Here is a 25252-nt window from a genome sequence, read left to right on the forward strand (position 1 = left end):
CTTGCATTCCTCCACCTCTACGACGGGCGCATAGCACCCGTCTGGCAGCAAACTCTCATCCCTTTTCTGTCCAACTCTCTAATGCAAGAGTTAACCGTTACTCCCAGTCTTTCATTTATGCAACAGGTCAGCTCTGGAACTGTCTCCCTCTGTCTGTATTTCCTGCTGCCTATGATCTCCAGTCTTTCAAACGCAGTGTCCAGGCATCTCAAAATGATCAGATCTTGAATTTGGCTCTCTATTGTATTTTGTTTTTCTCTTGGAGGGAACTGTTACTGCGGGCTCATGGCCTTTGGTTCCTTCTTCCTCGCATTAAAAAAAAAAAAAAAAAAAATCACTGGAAGGCAGAAAAATAAGTCACAAATAATGATTTGCGAGTCACGCATGGTTCGACCATCGGATTCAAACTAACTGTGTGGTGCGTGGTAGACCGACCTCCCACACTTAGTTTTGCTCACCGCCCGCAGAAATGTCGTCATAGGCGCCCTCTCAAGAGCTGCACAACTAATATACACCTTGTACTGAACTTCATGATCATCATCATCTTCAATTTGTCTCATTCATCATCAGTGAGTACCCGTACTGGTTTTTCTTATTAATAGACAATAAATAGCCATTTTAGGGGTAGCGTCGATACATCGCGGATTTTTGCTTATCGCGGGTGCCTTTGGAACATAACCCTGCGATAAAGTGAGGGTTTACTGTATATATATATATATATATATATATATATATATATATATATATATATACAGTGCTCGTCAGAAGTATCGAGCGCCCTGCATCCCTCCTACGAAATAAACCTTTAAACATTGAAAAAACATAAATAATGCATTTTATTTACCTTTAGTGCTTCATAGGGTATCCTTTATGCTTCTTCACGGACCTGAGACATCTTGGAAGTGAAAGGACGAGGTTCCTGAGGTGCCGGAGGGGTATTTTGTCCCTGGAGGCACGAATGACGGCTTCCAGCTTAGGCAGAGAGCTCACATCCTTCCCTTGGAGATTCTTCTTTACGAGATACCAGAGGTTTTCTATCGGGTTGAGGTCTGGGCTATTGCCTGGCCAGTCTTTCATGAATGATACCTCGGAATCACGAAGCCAGTTGGTGGCCGATTTGGCCTTATGATCAGGTGCACCATCCTGCTGAAACACTCGTGCACCTGTGAGCTCGAAGGACTCTGGTAAATGATCACATAGAAGCTCTAGATAAACGTCCTGATTCACTCTGCAGTTCTTGGGAAGCACAACTAGCTTCCCCAAACCTTTACCAGAAAAACAACCCCATACTATGAGTGAATCAGGGTGTTTAACTGTGCTTTCCGCATAACGTGGGTCAAGCTGGTCACTACCTTTGCACTGGTACACATGTGCTCCTCGGTTACAGGTAACACTAAACGTTGCCTCATCAGACCACAACACTGACAACCATTGCTCCTCACCCTAGTTAAGGTATTTGTCAGCAAAGGCAAGCCTACGAAGTCGCTGGTTGCTAGAGAGAAGAGGCTTTCTCACAGGCCTGTGACTTGTGTAACCAAGTTCATTGACCCTTTGAGACACTGTGCGCACAGAAACCTCACCGAACACTTCCGGGTTGCTCTCCTTTATTTTCCTTGCACTCACACGAGGATTAGACTCCACTGCATGTTTTAAAACATTAACAGACCTTGGGGAAGTTTTCCTGGGCCTACCAGACCGCGGTTTCTTTGTGGGAACGTCACCACTGTTTTCCACTCGAAAACAGGTGCACCACCGACACAGTGTCGATTGAGCCACGCCAACCAATTCACTAATTTCCTTCGTTTGGTGGCCTGCCTCCTTTAGAGCAATGATCTGTGATGTGATTTCACCCAAAAGTTCACGGGTAGGGGCCATGACAAAGTGGCGAAAGCCAAAACACTGCGGGACACTCCATAAAAAATGGCTCAATAAGAGAGGGAGATGTGGCGGAGTTCCTCTCTCTCAGGGAGCCCTTAGGCAACTGAGGCGGGAGCCAACCAGCGTGTAGTAAGGCCTCAGGCTACCGTGACGTCATGCTAGCATCGCAAACATCTGGCTCAATTTTTAGTACCAAAAACGGATGATTCTTTTTTTAGCCATGAGTATTGCGCGCCCTGCCATAGGTGCTCAATACTTCTGACGAGCATTGTATATATATATATATATATATATATATATATATATATATGTATATATAAATGTACAGGTATACTCCAGTTTAATGATACAATTGGTTAGGTAGAAACCCATTGCTAGGTGAGGTATCGTATATCAGAGTAGATTTATCTTGTAAAGTATAGGTATGCATTTTTCAGCCTTGGGTCTTCCCCCCAACCAAGTCCAAAACCCACACTAATCAGCCCAAAAACAAGTTTAAAGCCAATCTAAATGGCCTAAAAGCTGCGATGGAAACTAACCTAAGCCAAACACCTGTAAATAACTCACTAATACCAACAACAAAAATCTGACTATTATAAAAAATAGGTTCAAAAATATCAACCATGAAATTAGAATTCAGAGTGCAAAGATTAAGTACAGAGTGTAAACTGGCAGTTGAAACTGGCATTTGAAACTGGTGTGGTGCAGTCAAGAACAGAATATGCAGTGTTAAACAATTATAACTCATAGTGCAAAGAATTAAGTGCAGCTCAGTACTGAATTACTGTATATGCTTCAAGAGCATTTTCACCACAGCCAGAGCCTCAGAGGAGGTGAGTTAACCTTCATCACGAACGGCCACGGACGTGTTGTAAGTACCCTGTACACTGCTAAATATTTTCCATACTCACTTCTAATTTCTCATTCTCTGGTTTCTTTTCATTTATTTCATACTTTCTGTCCCTTGTTTATGTGAATAGGGTCTTAAATAGGTGCTGTGCATGTCCAGTAGAGAGTTATGTACAGTGGAATTTTGAATTTTGACAGTTCAGAATTCAACGATTCGAATTTCGATGCGTTTTGGAGTGGTCCACCTATCTCACTTTTCGATGCAAAATCACGTTTTTCGATGCTCTCAGGGCCAGACTTCAACCAAAACAAGCAAAGATAATAATTTTTATTCGAACCAAAATGTTAGAAGTGAAAGAAAATTATAAGAAAAAGCATGAGCCTGACCTGAAATGTGACATGTGTCAAGAAGAGAATGAAAATCAACATCGTTTATTCACATGTGAAGCATACGAAGATATGGTTCCGAGACAATTCACCGTCAAGTCATTTCGCTGTCAGATAATTCCCCGTCGAAACGTGAACGCAGCCAAAGGAGAAATGGCAGTACAGGAAAGGGCAGAAATACACCAAGTATACACTTGCTGACAAGGCAATATACACTTGCAGACAGTATGGCAATACAATGCAGAACTACAGTTACTTAACCACATTTATAGTACATAAAGTTTACAGGGGGTGTGGGCAAAAAATCATGATTTTACGTAGTTAGGTTTGGAGGCCCCGGACTCAAACTAATTTTTCCCATGAGAAGTTCAGTTTAAATTTCGATTATTTGAATTTCACGGTGATTTTTAGGCACCTATGCCCGTTGAACTTTGAAATTCCACTGTAGGTGGTTTTCTGAGTTATGTAGATGGTTTCTGAGGCAAGGGCCCACTATCCGGACAGACCCACTTTCCGGACATGCCTTTGGCTCTGTTACATCTGATAGTGGAGGGATTAGTGTATACAGTATATATATGTATATATATATATATGAGGTCCCGCGTGCAGGAGTATACCCATGCACCATCTATCTATCTATCTGTCTATTGCCAGATGCCATAATCCCGAAAGGGGTGGCCATTGACTTTGAGTTATTTGTTTTACAGGGAGGGGCACTAACCCTCCACCAACCCACTTGTTGACATGTAGGAATTGGTTATATGGTTACCACCCAGTGTTGTAAATGGTTTCTTGGTTTAAGGAAACCATTTGGCTTGACACTCAATGTAAAGCCACCTGTAAAGGGAAGAAAAGCAATAAGAAGTGACAGGAAAGATGGGAGAAATAGGAAGAGAGGAGGGCAGGCACAGAAAAAAAAAATGATAAAGGCTAAGGAAGAAGTAGGCAGCACTACATCAAGTGAGTGGATGATGGTCACCACCACCTACCCATGCACCACCTTGTCGAAAATTGAGATAATGCTATCACACAGTCCCTCAGAGTGTGTACTTTCATGTGGAGTTGGTGGATGTGATGTATGACCCAAGACATAAGGGCAAAAAGCCATAGAAATAACATTGGGTTTACATTACCACCCTTTATCAAGCATAACCACTGTATTCATTAATAAGATTATTAATGTAAAATATCATTGTTCGTAGTATTGGTGATGTTATTTTGTTTGTTATTGCTTTTAATAGATGTAAAGCATCAATTGTTCACATAAAACCTCAGAACAACGATGACCAGGTGAAAATAAAAATGCTGCGTATTGATAATTTTTTTGAAAAATTTATAAAACTTACTTTTTATAACAATAACCAGGCAAATTCATAACCAGCCACTCTACAGACATTCAACTTCATCCTACAACATAAAGGAACTCACTAGCTATTGGCCTGTGGTACTAGTTTATGCATATAAGTAGCATCATTGTATACTATGTCAATTTTTTTTTTTTTTTTGGGGGGGGGGGTAAAAACAATAGCACCTTTACTGAAAAGTTTCTGGATAAAGTAGTGACAGTCAGCTTTAAAATGATGTAAACGCCATTGCCAATGGTATAATAGTTTTTGCGGTATCGTTCTTCAGAGTTGTAAAAATTTTTAATGCATTTTCTGCCACTTTTAAAAAGTGGTGCATCGGTATACTCTTGCACGCGGGGCCCAATATAATATTTATGTATATAATATTTATATATATACAGTATAAAGATAAAGGAATGAAAGATGAGGAGTCCCAAAGATTTTTCCCTCCAAGAAAAAATAAAAACAAGATAACAGAGAGCTAAATTCAAGGTCAGTTCACATAGGGATGCTTGTATACACTGTATTTGAAAGACTGGAGATCATAGATAGTAGGAAATACAGACTAAGTAAAACAGGTCCAGAGTTTTTGGCTCAGACTGAAAGAAATGGTAATGATTGGATGGATGTGTAGTGTGTCCATGAGGATGAGACCTGTGGGGGCTAGAATTGCAATTATTGAATGGAGAGGCAGGATGGGACTTGAATGTATTGGTGTTGTGATGAGGAGGGGTAGTTTGAGATGGTTTGGGCATGTTGAGGGTATATAGGATGTCAGTTACATGTGGAAGGTGAGAAGTGTGAATGTTGGGTGCTGAGTTGTGAGACCCAGACCAAAAAGACCTGAGGCGAGGTCATAATGTATGTGACTTTAGGGATATGGGACTGAATAAGGTGGCTGGCAGAGATTGAGCAATGTGGAGAGCCACCATTAGCTGACCAAGGCTGAAGCTTGCAAGCAAGTGTAAGCCTTTATAAACAATACGATGACAAATGATACAGTATGGGCGCACTGTGATTTACACTGATGAATAAGAATGATGATATAGGGAAATCCTAGCATGCTGATCCTTTGTATAAATACTTTTCTTTTTCCCAGTATCGAAAAATTTCCCATGAATTTTAAAAAACTTGGCTCCCATTTGCTGAGATTGATATTAACGAATGCTAGGTTTTGCAGCAATAGGTAAGAGAGAGTTTATTGTACAGTCACCCTTGTATGTGATGGGGTTACCTCAAGTGAAGGCTCATTGCACAATGAAGTACATATACCAAGTTTGATATGAGATGGGTTCAGTGGGGACATTAAATCTTACAAAACACCTGTGCCACCCCCCTGAAGAGTGTCCTAGGCTGGTGTGAATCATCACCAAGAATGTCCCCCAAGGCTAACGGACAGGTAGAGGGTCTCGACAATCACACCAGGTTCTCAGGAGGAGGTGAGAAGAGATGGGGAGAGTGAAGTGGTGAGGGTGAGGAAAACAGACACTGGCTTTGGGAGAGTGTAGTGGTGAGGTCAAGGGAGAGCGTGGCTGTCAGCTTGCATATGTTACTGTGTCTGTACGTGATTGTCATCAGCAGCCATCACAATTGCCCTTTAAGCAAATTTTGTCATAGTTATCGAAATACTGGATTTAATTTGTTAGTTCATTGTTCTGTTTTAATCGCATGCCAAACTGACACATACTGAGACCTGACTACACTGATCTCTTGGTTATCACACACTTAGTTATAGCAGTTTTCATTATCACTGCAAGATGACAATCTGCACTCCAGCCATTATTGTACATTTTTCAGTGAAAAGAACATTATCCTTCACCCAAGCTGGTTTATGCTGACAGTGATAGTGCAATACAGGCGTACCCTGATAATCGACATTGAAAATGATCATCCACCCTTTTGATGCTGCAGAATAGGGGACATATCATGAAAAATCATCATGTTGTGCTTCACTTTGCTTCACTCATCTGACAGTCCAACCATTGGCAGTTTGAAATGCATGTGATTCAGTTAATGTATTTCTTAAAATTGCAAAAAGAAACATTGTATTTTTCTTTATGCACGGAATCATCATGCAAGGATTCTTCTTCCATCATCATCATAATTATCACCATTAATCTTCTGAAAAAATCCTGATGGGCACATATTTATGCAGAAATTTAATTCTGTTTGCATCCTTGTGCTGCACTGAAAGAGAGAGAGAGGGAGAGAGAAAGAGAGAGAGAACAAAGTGCATACAGTATTCCTTTTGACAGTCGCACGGAGGCCATAATCACCTGTGTGGCCTTTGTATAATCATTGCCTTGGCAAATGATAAGACAGTGAGGAATGCAAATTTCTTGTGTACTTTATCTTTTTCTGAATTTTTTTTTATTGTTTTCTTTTATAACTCTTGGATGTGTATCGAAAATGAATAGATGTAACAGGATGAGAAAGACCAGAACTACGGTAACCCTTGTGTACTTCTGCTTTTACTCAATTTCCTTTTGTTTTCTTTTATAACCTTTGAATGTGACTTGAAAATGATAAAGAGAGAGAGATAGAAGTAAGAGGGGGGAGAGAGAGAGAGAGAGAGAAAGAAAAAAAAAACATTCTTTTGCCAGTCAGATAAAGGCCAGAATCACCTGCCTGAGCGTTGGTAAACATCTCTCAGCAAGTGGATGAGGGATGCAATTTTCTTGTGCATTTCCTCTTTACTGAATTTTCTCTTATAGTTTTGTTTTATAACCTTTGGATGTGACTTGAAAATAAAATGAGAGAGAGGGATAGAAGTAACAGGAGCAGGAAGAAAGAGAGAGAGAGAGAGAGAGCGCAAAAGTACGCATCTCTTCTGATAGCTGCACAGAGGCTATAATCACCTGCATGGGCATTGGGTAAACATTGTCATGGCAAATGATAGGACAGCAAGGGACACAAGTTTTTTGTGTACTTCCTCTTTTGCTGACCTTTTTTTTTTTTTTAAAGCTGTGACATGAAAATAAATATATGAGAGGAATAATAGTAACTGGAGAGAGAGAGAGAGTAAAAGTACATACAGTATCCCTTCTGATAGCCACACAGAAGCCAAAGTTGCCTGTAATGGCTCATGTAAACATTGTCTGGACAAATGATAAGGTGGCAGTAAACATTGTCTGGACAAATGATAAGGTGGCAGTGGAGACATATTCCTTGTGTGCTTTCTCTTTTATCGAATTTTCATTTATTGTTTTCTCTTATAACCTTTAGATATGACACAAAAATGATTAAGAAAGGGATTGAAGTAAAGGAAGAGGAAAGGGATTAGGAAAAGAGGAAGAGGAAAAGTGGGAGAAAAATAGAGTGGGGGAGAGAAGAGAGAGACGGATAAAGTCGTTGTCTGTCAGCATGAGGTTTTATGGTGGAAAAACATATCCTTCTGTACACAGGACTGGCTGCATACTGGTTTGCATGGTACCCTGAGGTTAACAAACGCCTGCCTAAACTGGTTACTGTACGAACACAACCACGGTACGGTAAAAGTCCTCTCATTTGGCATCTTTGGGACCAGGCAGGTGCTGAAAGAGCAGAAACAGCCAAATGACTGGGAAAACCTGCCAGAAAGTTTCTAGCAAACTTGGTCGTCACCCTAATACAGTCACAGTGTCTGGCAAGTATTATTGGTCAACCCTAAGCACTAAATATTTAATAAGCAACTTAAATATAATGTACACTACTGTTGTGGTCATAAATAGTCACCTAAACTCCAGTACCCCGTGCCTCAGGCTGGCTCCTTTATTATCTACAGAATATTAACTCCCTTATATCATGCCCAGAATTATAGAAAATTGACAAATACCGTGATGCGACCACCATTTCGCATTTCATTCTCCCTCCCCTACCTACCTCCATCGCCTCCCTCACTCCACCCTATCGCCATCACTTGGCCCCCCACCCATTTTTCTCTCTCTCTGGCCCCTCCCTCTCAGCCCCTCTTACTCCACTGTGACGCCACACTTAAAGGAGCCTGCCTGAGGCATGGGGTACCGGAGGATAGGTGATTATTTATGACCATGACTGTATTCAGTGATACAATACACATGAACGCACCTTAACCTAGGTGTATTTACATATGTACACCATAAAATAGCACAACAAAGTTCCCAAACTTTCGAAAGGTCCCGTTGGCACTCACAGGTCATGATGGCCGACTGCGCATGCAGTGTCGACAAGTAGAAATCTTCAAAAACCCAAAGCTCAACTATAGGTGAAGTGTTCAAATTTTTGTGTTAAAGTGGACTTCAAAATGAACTAGATATAGAAGAAAATCTAATATTTACTGGTGCATCATTATAATGAAAATTGGTAAATTATGAAAAGCACTAGATCTAGCTCCAACAGTGTCAGTCTGACAACTATGGATGCACGGGTACTAGCAACGAGCTGGCGACTCCGTTACAGGTGCAGATCGGCTCAGTATATGTGCTGGAACAGCAGAGAACTTTTGTAATGGGACTATTTATGAAAACCGCTTAAAGACCAGAAATGCTGTAAGACCAGATGGCGAATGAGAGGACTTTACTGTACAGTAATCCTTCCAAGATCCAATGTAATAGAGCCCAAGCAACGTCCGGGACTTGGGAAAAATGCCCAACCTAACTTTGAAAGCCACCTAAATAACTCCCTACCAGGCATGCACAGCACCTATTTAAGACCCTGTTCACACAAACAAGGAACAGAACCATAATATAAATGACAAGGAACCAGGAAATGAGAAATTAGAAGTGAGTAAGGAAAATATTTAGCAGTGTTCAGAAGACTTACGACACGTCCTTGGCCGTCATGAAGATTAGCCCGCCTCCTCTCAGGCTCTGACAGTGATGAAGGTGCACTTGAAGAACGTACAGTAATCCATTGTTTTGCTGCACTTAATCCTTTGCGCTGTGAATTATAATTGTTTAACACTGCACATTCTGTTCTTACTTGCTCCATGCCAGCTGCAACATGCCAGTGTTGCATTCTACACTTAATCCTTTGCACTCTGAATTCTAATTTCTTAACACTGCACAACACTGTAAATTCCCATGTGGTCTAGTGGTGAGGCATTGCAGTTTATTCACTGTTTATTCACAAAAGTGAGCATATGGGTAGCCATGGTGAAGAGCGTGCAGTCACGACGGTAGGTATGCGGGAAATGGGGAGGTTGTAGGGGCGCTGTAGTGGATTGTCACCAGAGCTACACACCAAAACACAGCTGTTCATAACTTTGCGGCAAATTTAGAGTAGGGATGAACACATATCGGCTTTTGTGTGTGTGTGTGTGTGTGTGTGTGTGTGTGTGTGTGTGTGTGTGTGTGTGTGTGACCCAAGCCCAAAATGTCCGGGACTTGGGATGTCCGGGTCTTGGGCATCTGAGTCTTAAAGGGATTGCTGTACTTCTAGAATACTGTAATTAAATCCTTTAAACAACCATTGTACGTGGTATAAACATTAATAGTTGTATTTTATGTCCTTAGTTGGTAGATTACTTCACATACTTGTGAGTTTGGGGTGGGAGCTGGAATGCATTTTCACTATTTCTTAAGAAACAGATGGGGAAAATTACTTCAGAGTCTGACAAAATTGATATTGGATGATTGTCATAGGGACTCATACCCTTCAGATATTGGGGTACGCCTATATCTGTGGTTTCAGATGACTTTGAGGGATGCAAAGATGAATCCATACTCGAGGAGTTAATGCCAGGCGGTGGAGACCACTATCTCTCCACCTCCTAGCCTCAGAACCCCTTACCTCAAGCCCATCTCAGGTGTCTATATAGTTTGTTTCTTCCTTATTGTTACCTTTCATCACTTCCAGTTATCCCAATCAGGCCTGTGTGTGTTTCTGATACCATAATAGTATGTATGTATTTAGTTGGTATAAAGTATCGTAAAAAGGAACATTTGAGTTTATGAATGTGTTCCTGGTACCAGCTAGGATAAATCTTTTAAGTTCTTTTATTTGTTATCGCGCAACTTTGTTATCATGCACAAGGCTCAGTACCAATTATGTGCAATAACCAATGGATCACTGTATTTAATAAAACTGTGGCCATGAGATATGCAAGCTGTCTCTGACCCCTAATCTTTTTGGCATTATTATAAATACATCATATACAAATGGTAAACTAAGCATTTTCTGGGTTAGATATGCACACACATGGAGCATGGAGTGATTGCACCACACCAGGTGCATGGGTAAATTGTAAACAAAGTCAGCTGATCTCCTAGTGAACACAAGGCAGCGATGAAAGATTTGTATATTCATGCAGAGGTATTTCCATTTTATATATTTCCATTTATATATTTCATGTCTTTAGTGGAAAAGTTTCTAGACAAGGGAAAGAAGTTGTATGCGGCTTTCATGGATTTGGAGAAAGCATCCCTACGTGTCAAGTGGGGTTGGTGGAGGATGAGTGCCCCTCCCTGTAAAACAATTAACTCTAAGCCGTTGGCCACCCCGTTTGGGATACATGGCGTCTGGCAATGAATGAATGAATGAATATGACAGGGTGGATAGACAAGGATTGTTGAAAGTGTTAAGAATATATGGAGTAGATGGGAAGTTGTTGAATGCTGTGAAGAGTATGTACGATGGTGCGAAGGCTGCAGTGCGTGTGGATGGTGAACTAAGTGAATTTTTCTCTTTGAAAGTTGGTTTGAAACAGGGATGTGTCATGTCTCCATGGTTGTTCAATCTGTACATGGATGGGGTAATAAAAGAGGTACAAGGTAGGGCAGTGGATATTGGAGTGGCCCTGGTGAGAGAGGGTAGTGTTTGGAAACTCCCTGTACTGTTGTTTGCAGATGATACTGTGTTGTTGAGTGAAGACGAAGGGGAGATGCAAGGCTTGGTGGATGAGTTTGGGAGAGTGTGTAAGAAACGGAATCTGAAGGTGAATGTAGGGAAGAGTAAAGTGATGGTCTTTGAGAGAGGTGAAGTCAGTGAATGTACAGCGAGGTTGGATGGTGAGGAATTGGAAAATGTGAGTACGTTTAAGTACTTGGGTAGTGTGATGAGTAAGGATGGAGGTTTGGAGGGTGAAGTGCTTGAAAGGGTACAGCAGGGAAGAAAGGTTGCTGGTTCTTTGAAAGCAGTGATAAGAAACAGGGAAGTGAGCATGGAAGTGAAAAAGTTACTACATGACAGTATTGTGATACCAACTCTGACGTACGGAAGTGAAGCTTGGACGTTGTTGGAAGGACACAAGTCAAGAGTGAGAGCAGTGGAAATGAGTTATTTAAGAGGAGCCTCTGGAGTCACATGGAGAGATAGGCTGACGAATGAGGATATAAAGGAACGTTGTGGTGTTGATGTGGATGTGATAGGGAGCGTTATGAGGAACACACTGAGGTGGTTTGGCCATGTGGAGAGGATGGAGGGTGAAAGACTGACGAAGAGAGTGTATGTGAGTGAGGTGGAGGGGGGAAGAGGGAGGGGGAGGCTGAGGATGAGATGGAGGGATGGGGTGGAGAGGTATATGAGAGAGGGGGGTGGTGAGTTGGGAGCAGGGCAGTGAAATGGCGGGGGACAGGGCGACTCGGAGGCGATTTGTTTGAGGCCACCCCAAACGGGATTGAGGCGTCTGGCAATAGATAGATAGATAGATAAATGATTTAATGCAAAATTATTCTCCCCTACACCTTCTTGGGTTTTCATAATCCTAGGGCCATGTCTTCTTAGCATAATAGGGAAAGTATATGATAGGATACTCATTGACAGAGTTAGGGAAATGACAAAGGAATTACCTAGAGAAAAACGGGGAGGTTTTAGGAGGTTGTGTAGATCAGATATTCATCCTTAGGTTTCTTGTGGAAAAGTTTCTAGAGAAGGGAAAAAAGTTGTATGCAGCCTTCATGGATTCAAAGCATATGACAGGGTGGATAGACAAGGAATGTGGAAAATACTATGAATACCTGGAGTAAATGGGAAGTTGTTGAATGCCATGAAGTGTGTGTATGAGGGTGTTAACCCCTTAACCGCGGGGCGTCACTTTCATGACGCTTGGGAGCAAGGGATCATACCGCGGGGCGTCGCTTTTGTGATTCTGTGTTATTTTGAATTCACCCGGGCTTCCAAGTGGGGGCTTGTATCATCTATCAGTACTGCCAATGTCCAACACTAGTCAGCACTCCTAATCTCATCTGTACTCCCATCCATTGTTGACAATTTAGCCATTTCTCCCCGTTCTTGACTCCCCTCCCTACCCCCCCTCCATTACCCTATCCTCTCGCCTGCACGGCCGTGCTACGCTAAGTAAATCTTCCCTGGAATTTTTCACTGATTTCATCCATTGAAATAAGCCCTATGTCCTATTCTTATACCAAATAATATATACAAGAAAGAAATAAGGTAAGTGAGAGTGCCATACACCTGGATTTGGCTAATTATCACCTGACAACACCTCACGTGCACTCGTTCGCTAATTTTTGCTGTTTTTTTCCCCTTGAAATATGCCGTATAATCTATTTTCGTAATAAATATACATGTAAGGAGGGAAGGGAGAAGCCTAAGTGATATTTACATTCACCTGGAACTACCTAATTTATAATGTATTGTCTAGATTTCCTGCCAGTCATATCAGTGCTAGACAAAGCTGTTTCAAGATCTAACATTGGTAGCTCTGAATATATATCTCCTAAGTAGGCCTCTAATCTATTTTCATAATAAATATACATGTAAGGAGGGAAGGGAGAAGCCTAAGTGATATTTACATTCACCTGGAACTACCAAATTTATAATGTATTGTCTAGATTTCCTGCCAATCATATCAGTGCTAGACTTAGCTGTTTCAAGAACTAATATTGGTAACTCTGAATAACCCCTAAGCAGGCCTCCACGCTGGCCCTCCGTTATCAGTTTACTCTCATCTTCCGAAGTGAGGGTACGTTTGTTTCTTCTTGCTGACTTCAAGGCCTTTTTTCACCCCCATGCAAATGGCCCTGTGACCTTTACCCCCTACTAAACCTCGTGTGGAAAGAGGTAAAGGGCTGACAATTGATAAAAGAGTGACTACGATCTTTCTATTGAGTAAAACAGTGCAAGTGGAATTGTAAATAATGTGTAAACAGCAAGTGAAAGTAATGAATGTAAATATACGTGAACAATGGAAAATAGTTTTATAAGTTATTTCAAGTGACAGTGCATAACACAGTGTAAATAAAATAGAAATGTAAATAACATAAATAAAATAGAGAACGTAAATAGAAATGTAAATGAGTAGTATTATAAGAATACGAGTATATACCCTAGGAGTAATGAAAGTGAAAGTTTCACTCTAGCATGTCTGAATGCTATGAGTTATGAAAGTGAAGATGAAAGTGACATTCACTCGCAATGCCAGTATACAGGACGAGAAAGTGAATGCTACGTATTTTACTGAAAGAAATTGAATCCCTACAGTGACAATAAACTAATACTACTGAAGGAAACTTATGGATAAAGACTGTAGATATACATAAGTGTTATATAGTAATAGAAATATAAAGTGTGAGGGGTTTTATGAATAATAAATGACAGAGTACCAAGAGCGAACTAGTGACAGTGAGACGATCAGACGCGCTCGTAATTTCCATTGCTTTCACAGTGTTTTTTTTTTTTTGAGTATGGATCCCAAACTACTTGAAAATTGTAGAATAGTGTTTATAGTGTTTGTATCTGGCTGTGGTAATCATATTACGGGTTGTCGGGAAGTGTAAAGTGGAGACTTCGTTACCCTACTTCAGAGGTCTCCACAAGTCCTACGGTAACCGACGAAGGCTCAACAATCATTCCAGGAGAAAGCTGAAGGTATGTGCCATAAGCATATGTAATTTTATTATTCTAGGACTAATAACTGATTTTTGGCAAATATTTTTTGAGAGTCTGTCGGAGCCCAAATAAACCCGCGGCACACGCAAGTCATTGGTAAACAAGCCCGCGGTGTAGGGGTTAAGGCTGCAGTGCACGTGGACAGTGAATTGAGTTAATTTTTCTATCTGAATGTTGGTTTGAAACAGATGTGTCATGTCTCCATGATTGTTCAATCTGTATATAGATGGGGTTATAAAAGAGATACAAGGTAGGGCAGTGGATGTTGGAGCGACCCTAATGAGAGTGGGTTGCGTTTGGAAGCTTCTTGTACTGTTGTTTGCAGACGATACTGTGTTGTGAGGACAAAGGGGAACTGCAAGTCATGGTGAACGTGTATGAGAGAGTGTGTAAGAAATGGGCTCTAAAGGTGAATGTAGAGAAGAGTAAAGTTATGGTTTTCGAGAGAAATGAAGTCACTGAATGTACAGTAAAGTTGGATGATTAGGAACTGGAAAATGTGGGTGCATTTAAGTACCGTACTTGGGTAGTGTGATGAGTAAGGATGGAAGTTTGGATGATGAAGTGCTTGAAAGAGTAGAACAAAGAGGAAAGGTTACTGGTTCTTTGAAAGTAGTGATAAGAAATAGGGAAGTGAGCATGGAAGTAAAAAAGCCACTGCATGATAGTATTGTGATAACAATTCTAAAATATGGAAGTGAAGCTTGGATCTTGTTGGAAGAACACAAGTTGAGAGTGAGAGCAGTGGAAATGAGGTATTTGAAAGGAGCGTGTGGAGTTAGATGGAGAGGCAGACTGACATATGAGGAAGTGAAAGAGAGTTGTAGTGTGGATATGGATGTGACAGAAAGTATTAGGAGGACTACATTGAGGTGGTTTGGCCATGTGGAGAGGATGGAGAGCGAGAAACTGATGAGGAGAGTGGGTGTGAGTGAGGTGGAGGAGAGAAGAGGGAGGGGGAGGTTAAGGATGGGATGGAGAGTTGGAGTAGAGAGGTATTTGAGAGATGGGGTGTGAATTGGGAGGTGGGAGGTGGGCAGTGAAATGACAAGGTACAGCGCAACATGGAGGCATTAGTTTGTGGCCACCCCTTATGGGATTAAGGCATCTGACAGCAGATAGATAGATAGACCTTCTTGGTGGATGTTGAATATGAACAAGTAGTAAACTGAGTACTGTAATTATTATTATTATTATTATTATTATTATTATTATTATTATTATATTACTCATTATTACAGTATTGTCATGATCATGATCATCATCAGTGTTATCATTATTATTATTATTTTTATTGTTTTGCGAGACTCTCTCCTTTGTGGTACATAAATTACTTAGCTAGTCACCTGCTTTTGTCTGTACTCATTTCTGTCTGCACATCTCTCACTTTTAATGAATAACGGTATCTTAAACAAGCCTTATGTGGTTGGTTCATTGTTACCTACCTGGGATATAGGTAAGTTTAAATTGATGAAATGAGAAATTATTGATGGGTAGCTGCCAAGGACTGAGGCATTTCACAGTGTCTGACCAATCTTTGTGAATATTACCCTCCCACCCCACCCCCAGGAATCACACATTCGCGAACATCAGCCATTTGCATGAGGTGTTATATTTCTCATGAATCTTCAGTGTTGACTGTGCATTGGCAGTTTGGGTGATTGGCTAAAAAAAAAATGTTTTGAGGAATAATTTTTGTTGATGAAATGTTGAAGTACCTGTGAGAGGATTTCTGAAACATTTCCTACAACTCCTTTATGAATCTGAGTCTGTTGTGGCAGTCTCATTAATAAAATAAGGGGAGCTGCTACAATCTGTTGCAATCCCTTTGTTATTGTGGTTCCTGTTATCACTGATAGATGAAAATTGGCACTCCTTCTGTTATTGCACATTCTTTTGGTAAAAACTTGGGTATCATGCACCTGAGCATGTTTCTGCAGGCAATGATGGTGCCAAGTCAGTGTTCTGTGATGGCTTTAAGTGATGAAAAGATGAGTCCCTACTTGTGGGGTTAATAGTGGAGACTACTATTTCTCCACCTATCTAGCCTCAGAATCCCTTACCTTAAGCCCATCTCAGGTCTCTGTATGGTATGTGTTTTTTCCTTATCATGCCATTTTCATCATTTTCTTTTAACCTAACCATGCCTGTGTGTGTTTCTGATGCTTACCCTAACAGTATGTATGTATTTAGTGGATTTAAATTGTTGTAAAATGGAAAATCTGGGTTCACAGGTGGGGTGGCCAGCCTGTTAGGATAAATCCCATTGGTTTATGATGTAATGCAGTATTATTTGGAAACTGCACTGGTTTAACATCTCACATACTGAGTCTGCAAATAATATCCAACTATTTTTTTTTTTTTTTTAACTAGTAGCCATGAATATGCCATGAGGACCTGAAGAAAGATGCACACTTTGGCAGGCAAAGATTGTGCCAGTGTTATTCCCATAATGATCCACCAACCCAGGGCATTCAAATACCAGCCTTGATTGAGATCTGTGTTTAACAGTACAGTACCATGAGACTAAATGATAACGGATATATTTGAAAATACAACCCTGAGAGCTACATTTTCTCCCATCAGCCATCACGTTTATCAGCATTTACTTACAATCCATACCATTCAGATATTCACAAAACTTAGTATGAATGATCAGTGATTTAAATTTTGAATGACTTTACGAAGTCTGTTCCGAAAGTATCCGACCTCATCTTTTTTTTCTCGCCAACCAGTTGAAGGATAGAAGTGGGGTTTTGTGCAGCGCAGAGCAGGACCTTTGTGCACATGCGTGGTTAATGTTAGCTACCATGAGGGACTCAGTTGCTGTCAGTCAGCCTGTGTTCATGGTTTTGCACCTTACACTTATTGCATTCCCGTGCTCATTACGGTAACCAAAAAGGTTGAACAACGTTACTGCATCAAATTTTGCCAAAAACTAGGTGATACCTAAGTAACAGCTATCAGGAAGATCAAGCAAGTTTTGGGTACAATCGCTTAAAAAATGGCTGAATGTCAGTCGAGAGTTTTCCATGTCCTGGGAGGTTATCAGCAAGCAGGAGTGCTAAAAGTGTGAAGAAAATCTGCGATTTGGTCTTTGGAAATCGTCAGATGACTGCCAGAGAAATTGCTAATGAATCAGTGATGGATCAGCACATTATTTTAACGGATGATTTGGGCATGCAAAGAGTTGCTACCAAGCTCGTTCCAAAGCTGCTTTCACACGAACACCAAGCATTGCAGATGAACATGTTGTAGTGTGCAAATCGCAATCCAGACTCTGACTGTTACCATTGGAGATGAGACTTGGGTGTATGGTTTTGACCCAGAAACCAAAGCTCAGTCATCCCAGTGGAAGTATGCAGGGTTGCCTCAGCCAAAAAAAAGCACAGCAGGTCTACAGCAAAGTGAAGTGCTTGTTGGCAAGTGTTTTCGACTACCATGGTGTTGTGCATCACAAATATGCACCAGATGCTCAGACTGTCAGCAAACATTACTACCTCGATGTTATCCGTCATCTCCGTGACAGAGTTCAGCAGAAGAGACCAGACCTTTGTAAAGCAGCAAGTTGGAAGCTGCTCTTTGTAAAGCAGCAAGTTGGCAGCTGCACCATGACAGTGCCCCTGCCCATTCTTCTCAACTGATTCAGGACTTTTTGGCCAAGCACAACATCCCGCACGTCAGGCAGGCTCCTTACACACTAGACATGGCGCTGTGCAACTTTTGGTTATTCCCCAAGCTCAAAACTTCTTTGAAGGGTTCTCAGTTTGAGACGAGAAGAAATCATGACAAATGCAATGAAGCACCTGCAGGAGCTACTGAAAATCAACTTTGAAAAATGTTTCAGGCAGTGGAAAGAATGCTGGACTACATGGGTCAAGTCAGAAGGGGCCTACTTTGAGGGGGATTAGTATCCTGTCTCAACAAGTTAGCTATTTATTTTTATAGAGCCTAAGGTTGGATTCTTTCAGAACAGACCTTGTATTTAAGAATTTTTTTAGTATTTGTAAGATGTGTTTGACATTTGGTAATACTCTGTATATGTTTCTGATGCAGGGTTGTTTGTCAGTGCAACGGTGACGGGTGGAGATACAATTATAACATCCCGTCTTAAAGACTTCACTGTAATTGACCCACGTCCTGCTGCACTACATCCCAAGGTCAGTGAAACATGTACTGGAGCCAATTTTTATGATAAGTCTCCATAACAGCTAAGTATTATCAATAATATTATTTTTCAGTATTATTTTTCACTCTAGTATGCACTCTGACCATGTTGTGAAATCTTATAGTAGTGGAATGAGTTGGGAGTATAGTTGACCTCTTCTCCTGAGGAAGATACCTACCACAGTGGAGGAGGGTCTCCTCTAGGGTCACACTACCTTTAGGAACACATGTTACTGGAGGTGACATGCTGGCGCATAAGTATCTGTAGGGGTTATGTTGCCAAGCCTTGTAGAAAGGAGGGGGGGGGGGAGAAAGGGATCATGGGTCACAGAATCAGAGTTTGAAAATTGAATATGTAATTTGTATGCATATTTTCATTCATAACTTAACACTGTATGTACACTCAACTCCACTAAAAAGACTACATAATCACAGTAATCCCCTGTTTATCCATCATAATTCAGCCAAGGCCCTGCTGGATAATGCATCATGACAGATAATGCCTTTGTGTGTGTGTGTGTGTGTGTGTGTGTGTGTGTGTGTGTGTGTGTGTATGTGTTTCTTACCTTACCTTACCTAATTGTTCTTACCTCACTTTTATCATACGTATCCTTAAATTTATGAATTGTTTTGGCATACACTATTTCATTTGGTAGTGCATTCCACTGATCAATTACCCTATTTGGGAAACTGAATTTCCTTACGTCTTTATCACCTCTCTTTTTGTGCAGTTTTTTTTGCAGTGTCCTCTTGCTGATGCTTCCCCATAGGTTATGTGCTCATTTATGTCCATTTTCTCTATCCTTGAGATGCATTCTTATAGTATAATCATGTCTCCTCTTTTCCTTCTCTCCTGTAGTGTTGGCAGATTCAGTTTTTCTAGTCTTTCTTTATTACTTAGATCCCTTAAGCAAGGTACCCATTTTGTCATGGCCTTTTGAACTTTTTCAATCTTATCTATGTGTTCTTGAGATGAGGATGCCAGACTACTGATGCATGCTCCAGAGTTGGTCTGATGAATGATGTTATTATCTTCCTTAGCATGTCTTTATTTATGTATGTGAATGCTAGTCTTTTATTAGCAAGCAGTGTATACATGTTCCATACCTTCTCTCTGATGTGGCCAGCCAGAGATAGTCTGTTATTGATAATCACTCCTAGGTCTTTCTCTCATTCTGATATGTGTAGGGTTTTTACTTCCTAACCTACAATCCCAATCTGATCTTTTTCCAGTTTTACCAAACTTAATTACATGACACTTGTCCACATTGAATTCCATTTGCCATGTATTACTCCGTTCATGAAGTTTATTTAATTCTTCTTGTAGCTCTTTACAAGAGTCCGTGTGTTAGTAATTCTCCTTTGTGTTTTTGCATCATCAGCAAAGATATTTAGATAACTGTGATTTGCAGTGTTACAGTTTGGTTGGTAGGAGGAATGTAATTATTAAACCAACTTCTGTGCCTGATGCCCAGTTGGCTTCTGATTTCGCTTCATTTTTTGCAACTAAGATATCTCACATAAGAAATGATTTACACAACAGTTCTCCCAGTGAAGTGTACTCAGTTGACTTCCAATCACAGTGCACTGGGGATCATTTGCTTGCAACATTTCATCCACTGGATGTAAACAAAGTCACCTGTTACATCGGAGAACTTAACAAAACATTTTGCCCACTCGATGTGTGTAACATGTCACAACTATCTGATGTGTACGAGCACGCTGCAGAATGTATCTGCAACATAATAAATAGATGCTTCATGGAAAGTAATTTTGTGCAGTCTGAGAAACGTGCTTTGTTTAGGCCCCTAGTCAAGAAACCTGACCTTGATGTCTGGAGCATGACATATTATTGTCCTGTCTCTAACCTGTCTTTCGTAACCAAGATTATTGAGCCGGCCATACTTGATCAACTTTTACCACTACTGAAACATAACAGAGTTGTTCCTGTTGTTCAGTCAGCAAACAGAAAATACCATTCAATTGAAACTGCACTAACAAGGATTCATAGCGACGTGGTGGCAAACACCTGTAGTGGGATGTCCTCTCTCCCGTACTCAGTTTTTTTTTTTTTTTTTATCGAGGCAAAGATGCACTGGACAGGTTGGTGATGACAGGCTGAATTCAACATTGCTTGATAAGCTCTCTACTCATTAGCATTATTAATTGACAACATGCATTTAAGGGGGTAATTTGGGTTAGTAAATGTTACTGGGACATCTTTCATTCATCCAGTCATCACCAATCAGTCAAGTGCATCTTCTCCTCAATAAAAAAAAACTGAGTATAGTTCTGTTGGATGTCTGCAGCTTTTGATACAGTGCATTTTGATATTGTTTTGATATTGTTGGATGATCTGTATTTTTATGGTGTTTGTGATAGTGCTCTTTTGCTTCTTAAGTCGTATCTGTCGAACAGATCTCAGAGAGTGGTTTTTGATCATGCTTGCTTTGATTCTGCTCACTTTCTGTTCGGAGTCCGTCATGGATCAGTTTTGGGTTCAATTCTATTTACAATCTACACGAGTAGTTTATTGTCTTTACTTGGTGCTCACGATGTGTCCTATCATTTTTATGCTGATGACACTCAGGTCTGTGTTAAGATGTCAGATATTAACGATACCAAGACTAAGCTTGAATCTCTAATGTCTGATTTTAAGATTTGGATGGCTAGGAGGAAACTTTAGCTGAATGATGGTAAAACTGAGATCATCATCATCACAGGAAACAGAAGGGGTGATGACACTGCTAACACCCAGGCTGTGAACACTGGGGTGTCACAGCTTTCCAGTCAGTTCTGTTCAAAATCTGGGTGTTTATTTTAATTCAAAGTTAAATTACAAAGAACATATTAATCAAGTTGTTAGAGGGTGTAACTTGCATATCAGAAATCTGTACTCTGTGAGAAAATTCCTGAATAGACATTGTCTCTTAACATTGGTCCATGCAGTGGTCTTGTCTCGTGTCGATTATTGTAATTCACTGTGGTTTGGTCTTCCAAATAGTACACTAACAAAAGTTCAGTTTGTGTTGAACAGGGCAGCACGGCTTATCTTTTGTCTCCCCCTGAGAACCTCGACTACCCCATTCCAAATTGGGCTACACTGGTTACCAGTAAAGGCTAGAATTGAATTTAAATTGTGTCCTATTACATTCAAGGTTATTAAGTTTGGTGAAACGAAGTATCTTGCTGAATTGTTAAAACTCCCATCATCACACCCAGGTGTGATGTTATGTAGTAAAGATGATTTCTTGCATCTTGACGAGCCTGGAGCCATTTACAAGTCATCTTTCTCTGATCCTACTCTTGTGTATAGAGCCCCTAGATTATATGATAGATTGCTGTTGTCCAAGAGACAACTCTTCTGTTGCTTCCTTTCAGAGACAGCTGAATGGCTTTCTTTTTTCAAAATGCTATGACAGCAGTTCTCAAACTTTTTAGTAGGTGACCCTATATGGAATATTTCAAGACTTCGCGACCCACAGGGTAAAACACACACACACGCACACACACACACACACACACACACACACACACACACACACACACACACACACACACACACACACACGCACGCACACGCACACGCACACACACACGCGCACACACACACACACACACACACACACACACACATACACACACACGAGCAGCCGGAGAGAGAGGTCGTCCCAGGCATCGCTCCTAACCTTGAGTAGTTTCAGGAATTTTGTCTGTCCTGTCTCCTAGGGTCTTTCTTTAAATTTAAAATAATGAAAGTTGGTAGACTACCAAAAATGTAAAGATTTGTTGGCAATAGTATACATGAATGTTTGTGGCTTATTCGGTAACAGCTGTTTAGGTACTTTACCGGTACGTTAAAGATGGCCGAAAATGTAAACAATGAGGGAATGGAATTTCAAGGATTTGATGCTAATACTAATGTCATGGACCTGGTGAAAACATTAATTATGAGGATTAGTGAACTCGAAAAAATAGTAGAGAATCTAGTGATAAAGGATGTGTCAGGAAATACGGAAACCACCATACAGAGTCTAATCCAGTCCAACGAAACAGCCAATGAAGAGATTAAGAATTTGAAGAGGGAGAATGTTGAACTGAGGAGGAAACTTGAAGAGAGTACTAATAAAACGGAGAAGGTGAGTAATGTAATAGAAGAACACAAGGCAAAGTGGGCACACGTAGAAGAAGAACAGAAAGAAGTGGTCAGCTTAAGAGAGATCATCCAGGAAGAAAGGGAAATGAACAAGAAAGAAATGGAAGAAAATGTAGTGAAAATACTGAAGAAAAAAGAGAAAATAGTGAGAGAAACTGTAGAAAGGAACAGATGTGTGGTAGTATTTGGAAACAGGGAAGAGGAAGAAAAGGTTAGGTTCGCAAGACTCGAGAAAGACACGAACATGGTGAGAGGAATATTAGGCAAGATTGACCCCGAGGGAGACAAGTGGGTAAAAGAAATTGAGGAAGTAAGGAGGATAGGGCCTTATAAGAAAGGGGAAACAAGACCAATGAGAGTCAAGTTTACATCAGAAAGTGTAATAAATGAGATACTTAAAGTGACCTGGAAATTAAGCAAAGAGGCGGGGATGGAAAATATTATAATAAGAAAAGATCTGAATGAAGAAGAAAGAGAAGTTTTAAAATCATTAAAGGAAGAAGTAAAGGAAAAAAATGATAAGAGGACAGAGGAAGAACGTAATACTTTTTTTTGGAGAGTATTGGATATGAAAGTAAGGAAATGGTATTTAAGGAAATAGAAGTGAAGGAAACTAGGGGGGATGGTTGTGAAAGATCAGAAGTTGAAGAAGTGGTACGGACAGAGAGTAGGAGAGAAGAGGGTATTAATAATGTCAAAAATAATTTGAAGGTGATATATACTAATGTTGATGGTTTCATATCGACAAGGATCAAAATTAATGATTTCTTGAGAGAACATGAACCTGATGTCATGTGCCTTGTAGAGACAAAATTAAGAGAAGATATTGATGTTCATTTGGGAGATGGTAAATACAAACTGTGGAGAAAAGACAGGAAAGAAAAAAAGGGAGGAGGAGTGATGATAGCAGTGAAGAACAACATAAATGTAGATACTGTGGAAATGGGAGAAGGCAGGGCTGAAGTGATATATATGAAATTAGAAACTGGAGAGAATGTTAAGAGAGATATGGCGGTAGTGTATGTTCCCCCAAAGACGAGAGCATGGAAGGATGACGAATACCATGAGATGTTGTCAGATATGGCTAGCTACTTGCAAAAAATAATTGAGAAAAGCAATAATATAATTTTGGTGGGTGACTTTAATTGTAAAGAGGTGAACTGGGAGGAATGGTACTCGGGAGGCGGCGAGGATTCGTGGGGTACTATGTTATTAAATATAATAATGAATAATGTGATGACGCAGTGGGTCAAAGAAGAGACACGGTTTCGAGGTGAGGACACACCAGCAAGGTTAGATTTACTGTTCACCAAAGAACCCGATGTAATAGAATCATTGGAATATCTCTGTCCTTTGGGAAAAAGTGATCACGTGGTCATTGAGTTCCAGATGTTAATAGGAAACGTCGAGCCAAGAGACGAGCTTCATAGACAGGGAAGATACAACTTTGGCAAAGCAAATTTTACAGGATTGAGAAACTTTTTTGAAAATGCGGATTGGAGAAAATTCAGAGAAACAAGAGAGATACAGAGGAAGTGGGATATCTTTCTAGACCTCTATAACTTGGGAGTGGAAAAATTTGTACCAAGAGTAAGAGGGAAAGAAAACAGGAAAAAGGAGTGGTTTAATAGAAGGTGTATGATAGCCAAAAAAGAGAGAGATAAGGCGTGGAACAATTGGAGAAAGAGAGGTAACGACAGAACAAAGGAAGAATATAAAAGAACAAGAAACGAATACACAAGAATACGTAGGGAAGAAGAAAGGAATTTTGAAAAAGGTATAATTGACAAATGCAAGGATGAACCCAAACTGTTTTATAGATTTGTTAATGGCAAACTGAAACAAAAGGAAGGAATCACCAAGCTGAAAGTAGATGGAGAGGTCTTTAAGGATGCGGCAATGCAAGCAGAAATACTGTAATGAACAAACGTTTCCAGTCAGTTTTCACTAAAGAAAAGGAGCTTGTGGAAGGGGAGGGAGTGATTAGAAATGTTCCGGTGATGAAAGATATAAAAGTGGAGGTGCAGGAAGTGTATAAATTACTGGAAACTCAAGATGTAAGGAAAGCCCCAGGACCTGATGGAATTTCTAATTGGGTACTGAAGGAATGCAGAGAACAACTGGCGGATAAAATTCACAGCTTAATTGTATGCTCACTGGAAGAGGGGAAAGTGCCAAAAGAATGGAAGAGGGCAAATGTGGTACCAATTTACAAGGGGGGAAACAGGGAAGAACCCCTGAATTATAGACCAGTGTCTCTAACCAGTATGGTCGCAAAATTGTGTGAGAGAATCCTGAAAGACAGATGGATAAAATATCTGGAAGAGATGAATATTTTGGCTGAATGTCAGTTTGGATTCAGAAGTGGAAGGTCATGTGTTTCAAACTTGTTGAGCTTTTACTCAAGAGCGATTGATGTGGTACAGGAGAGAGATGGTTGGGTGGATTGTGTGTACTTAGACTTAGAGAAGGCCTTTGACAAGGTACCTCATAAGAGACTAATGTGGAAACTAGAATATATAGGAGGACTAAAGGGGAAACTTCTGGAATGGATGAGAGACTTTTTGAGAGACAGACAAATGAGGACAGTAATAAAGGAAAAGATGTCTGGATGGAGGGAAGTAACAAGTGGAGTCCCTCAAGGCTCAGTGTTGGCGCCAGT

At 40.5% G+C, this 25252-nt stretch overlaps 1 protein-coding gene across 1 annotated transcript in view; it reads left to right on the forward strand.

Annotated features, from left to right (window-relative positions):
* The window catches only part of Vps13 (vacuolar protein sorting 13C), a 1164731-nt gene that overhangs the window by 390828 nt on the left and 748651 nt on the right, over nt 1-25252 (forward strand). The window contains exon 33 of the mRNA XM_080277871.1: nt 18324-18427. Coding sequence (XP_080133997.1) covers nt 18324-18427 — 104 coding nt within the window. The remainder of the gene's footprint in view (nt 1-18323; nt 18428-25252) is intronic.

This window comes from Coenobita brevimanus, chromosome 71 (genome assembly GCF_032717465.1).
Source record: "Coenobita brevimanus isolate Jiangsu-jjx chromosome 71, ASM3271746v2, whole genome shotgun sequence".
Taxonomy (NCBI): domain Eukaryota; kingdom Metazoa; phylum Arthropoda; class Malacostraca; order Decapoda; family Coenobitidae; genus Coenobita; species Coenobita brevimanus.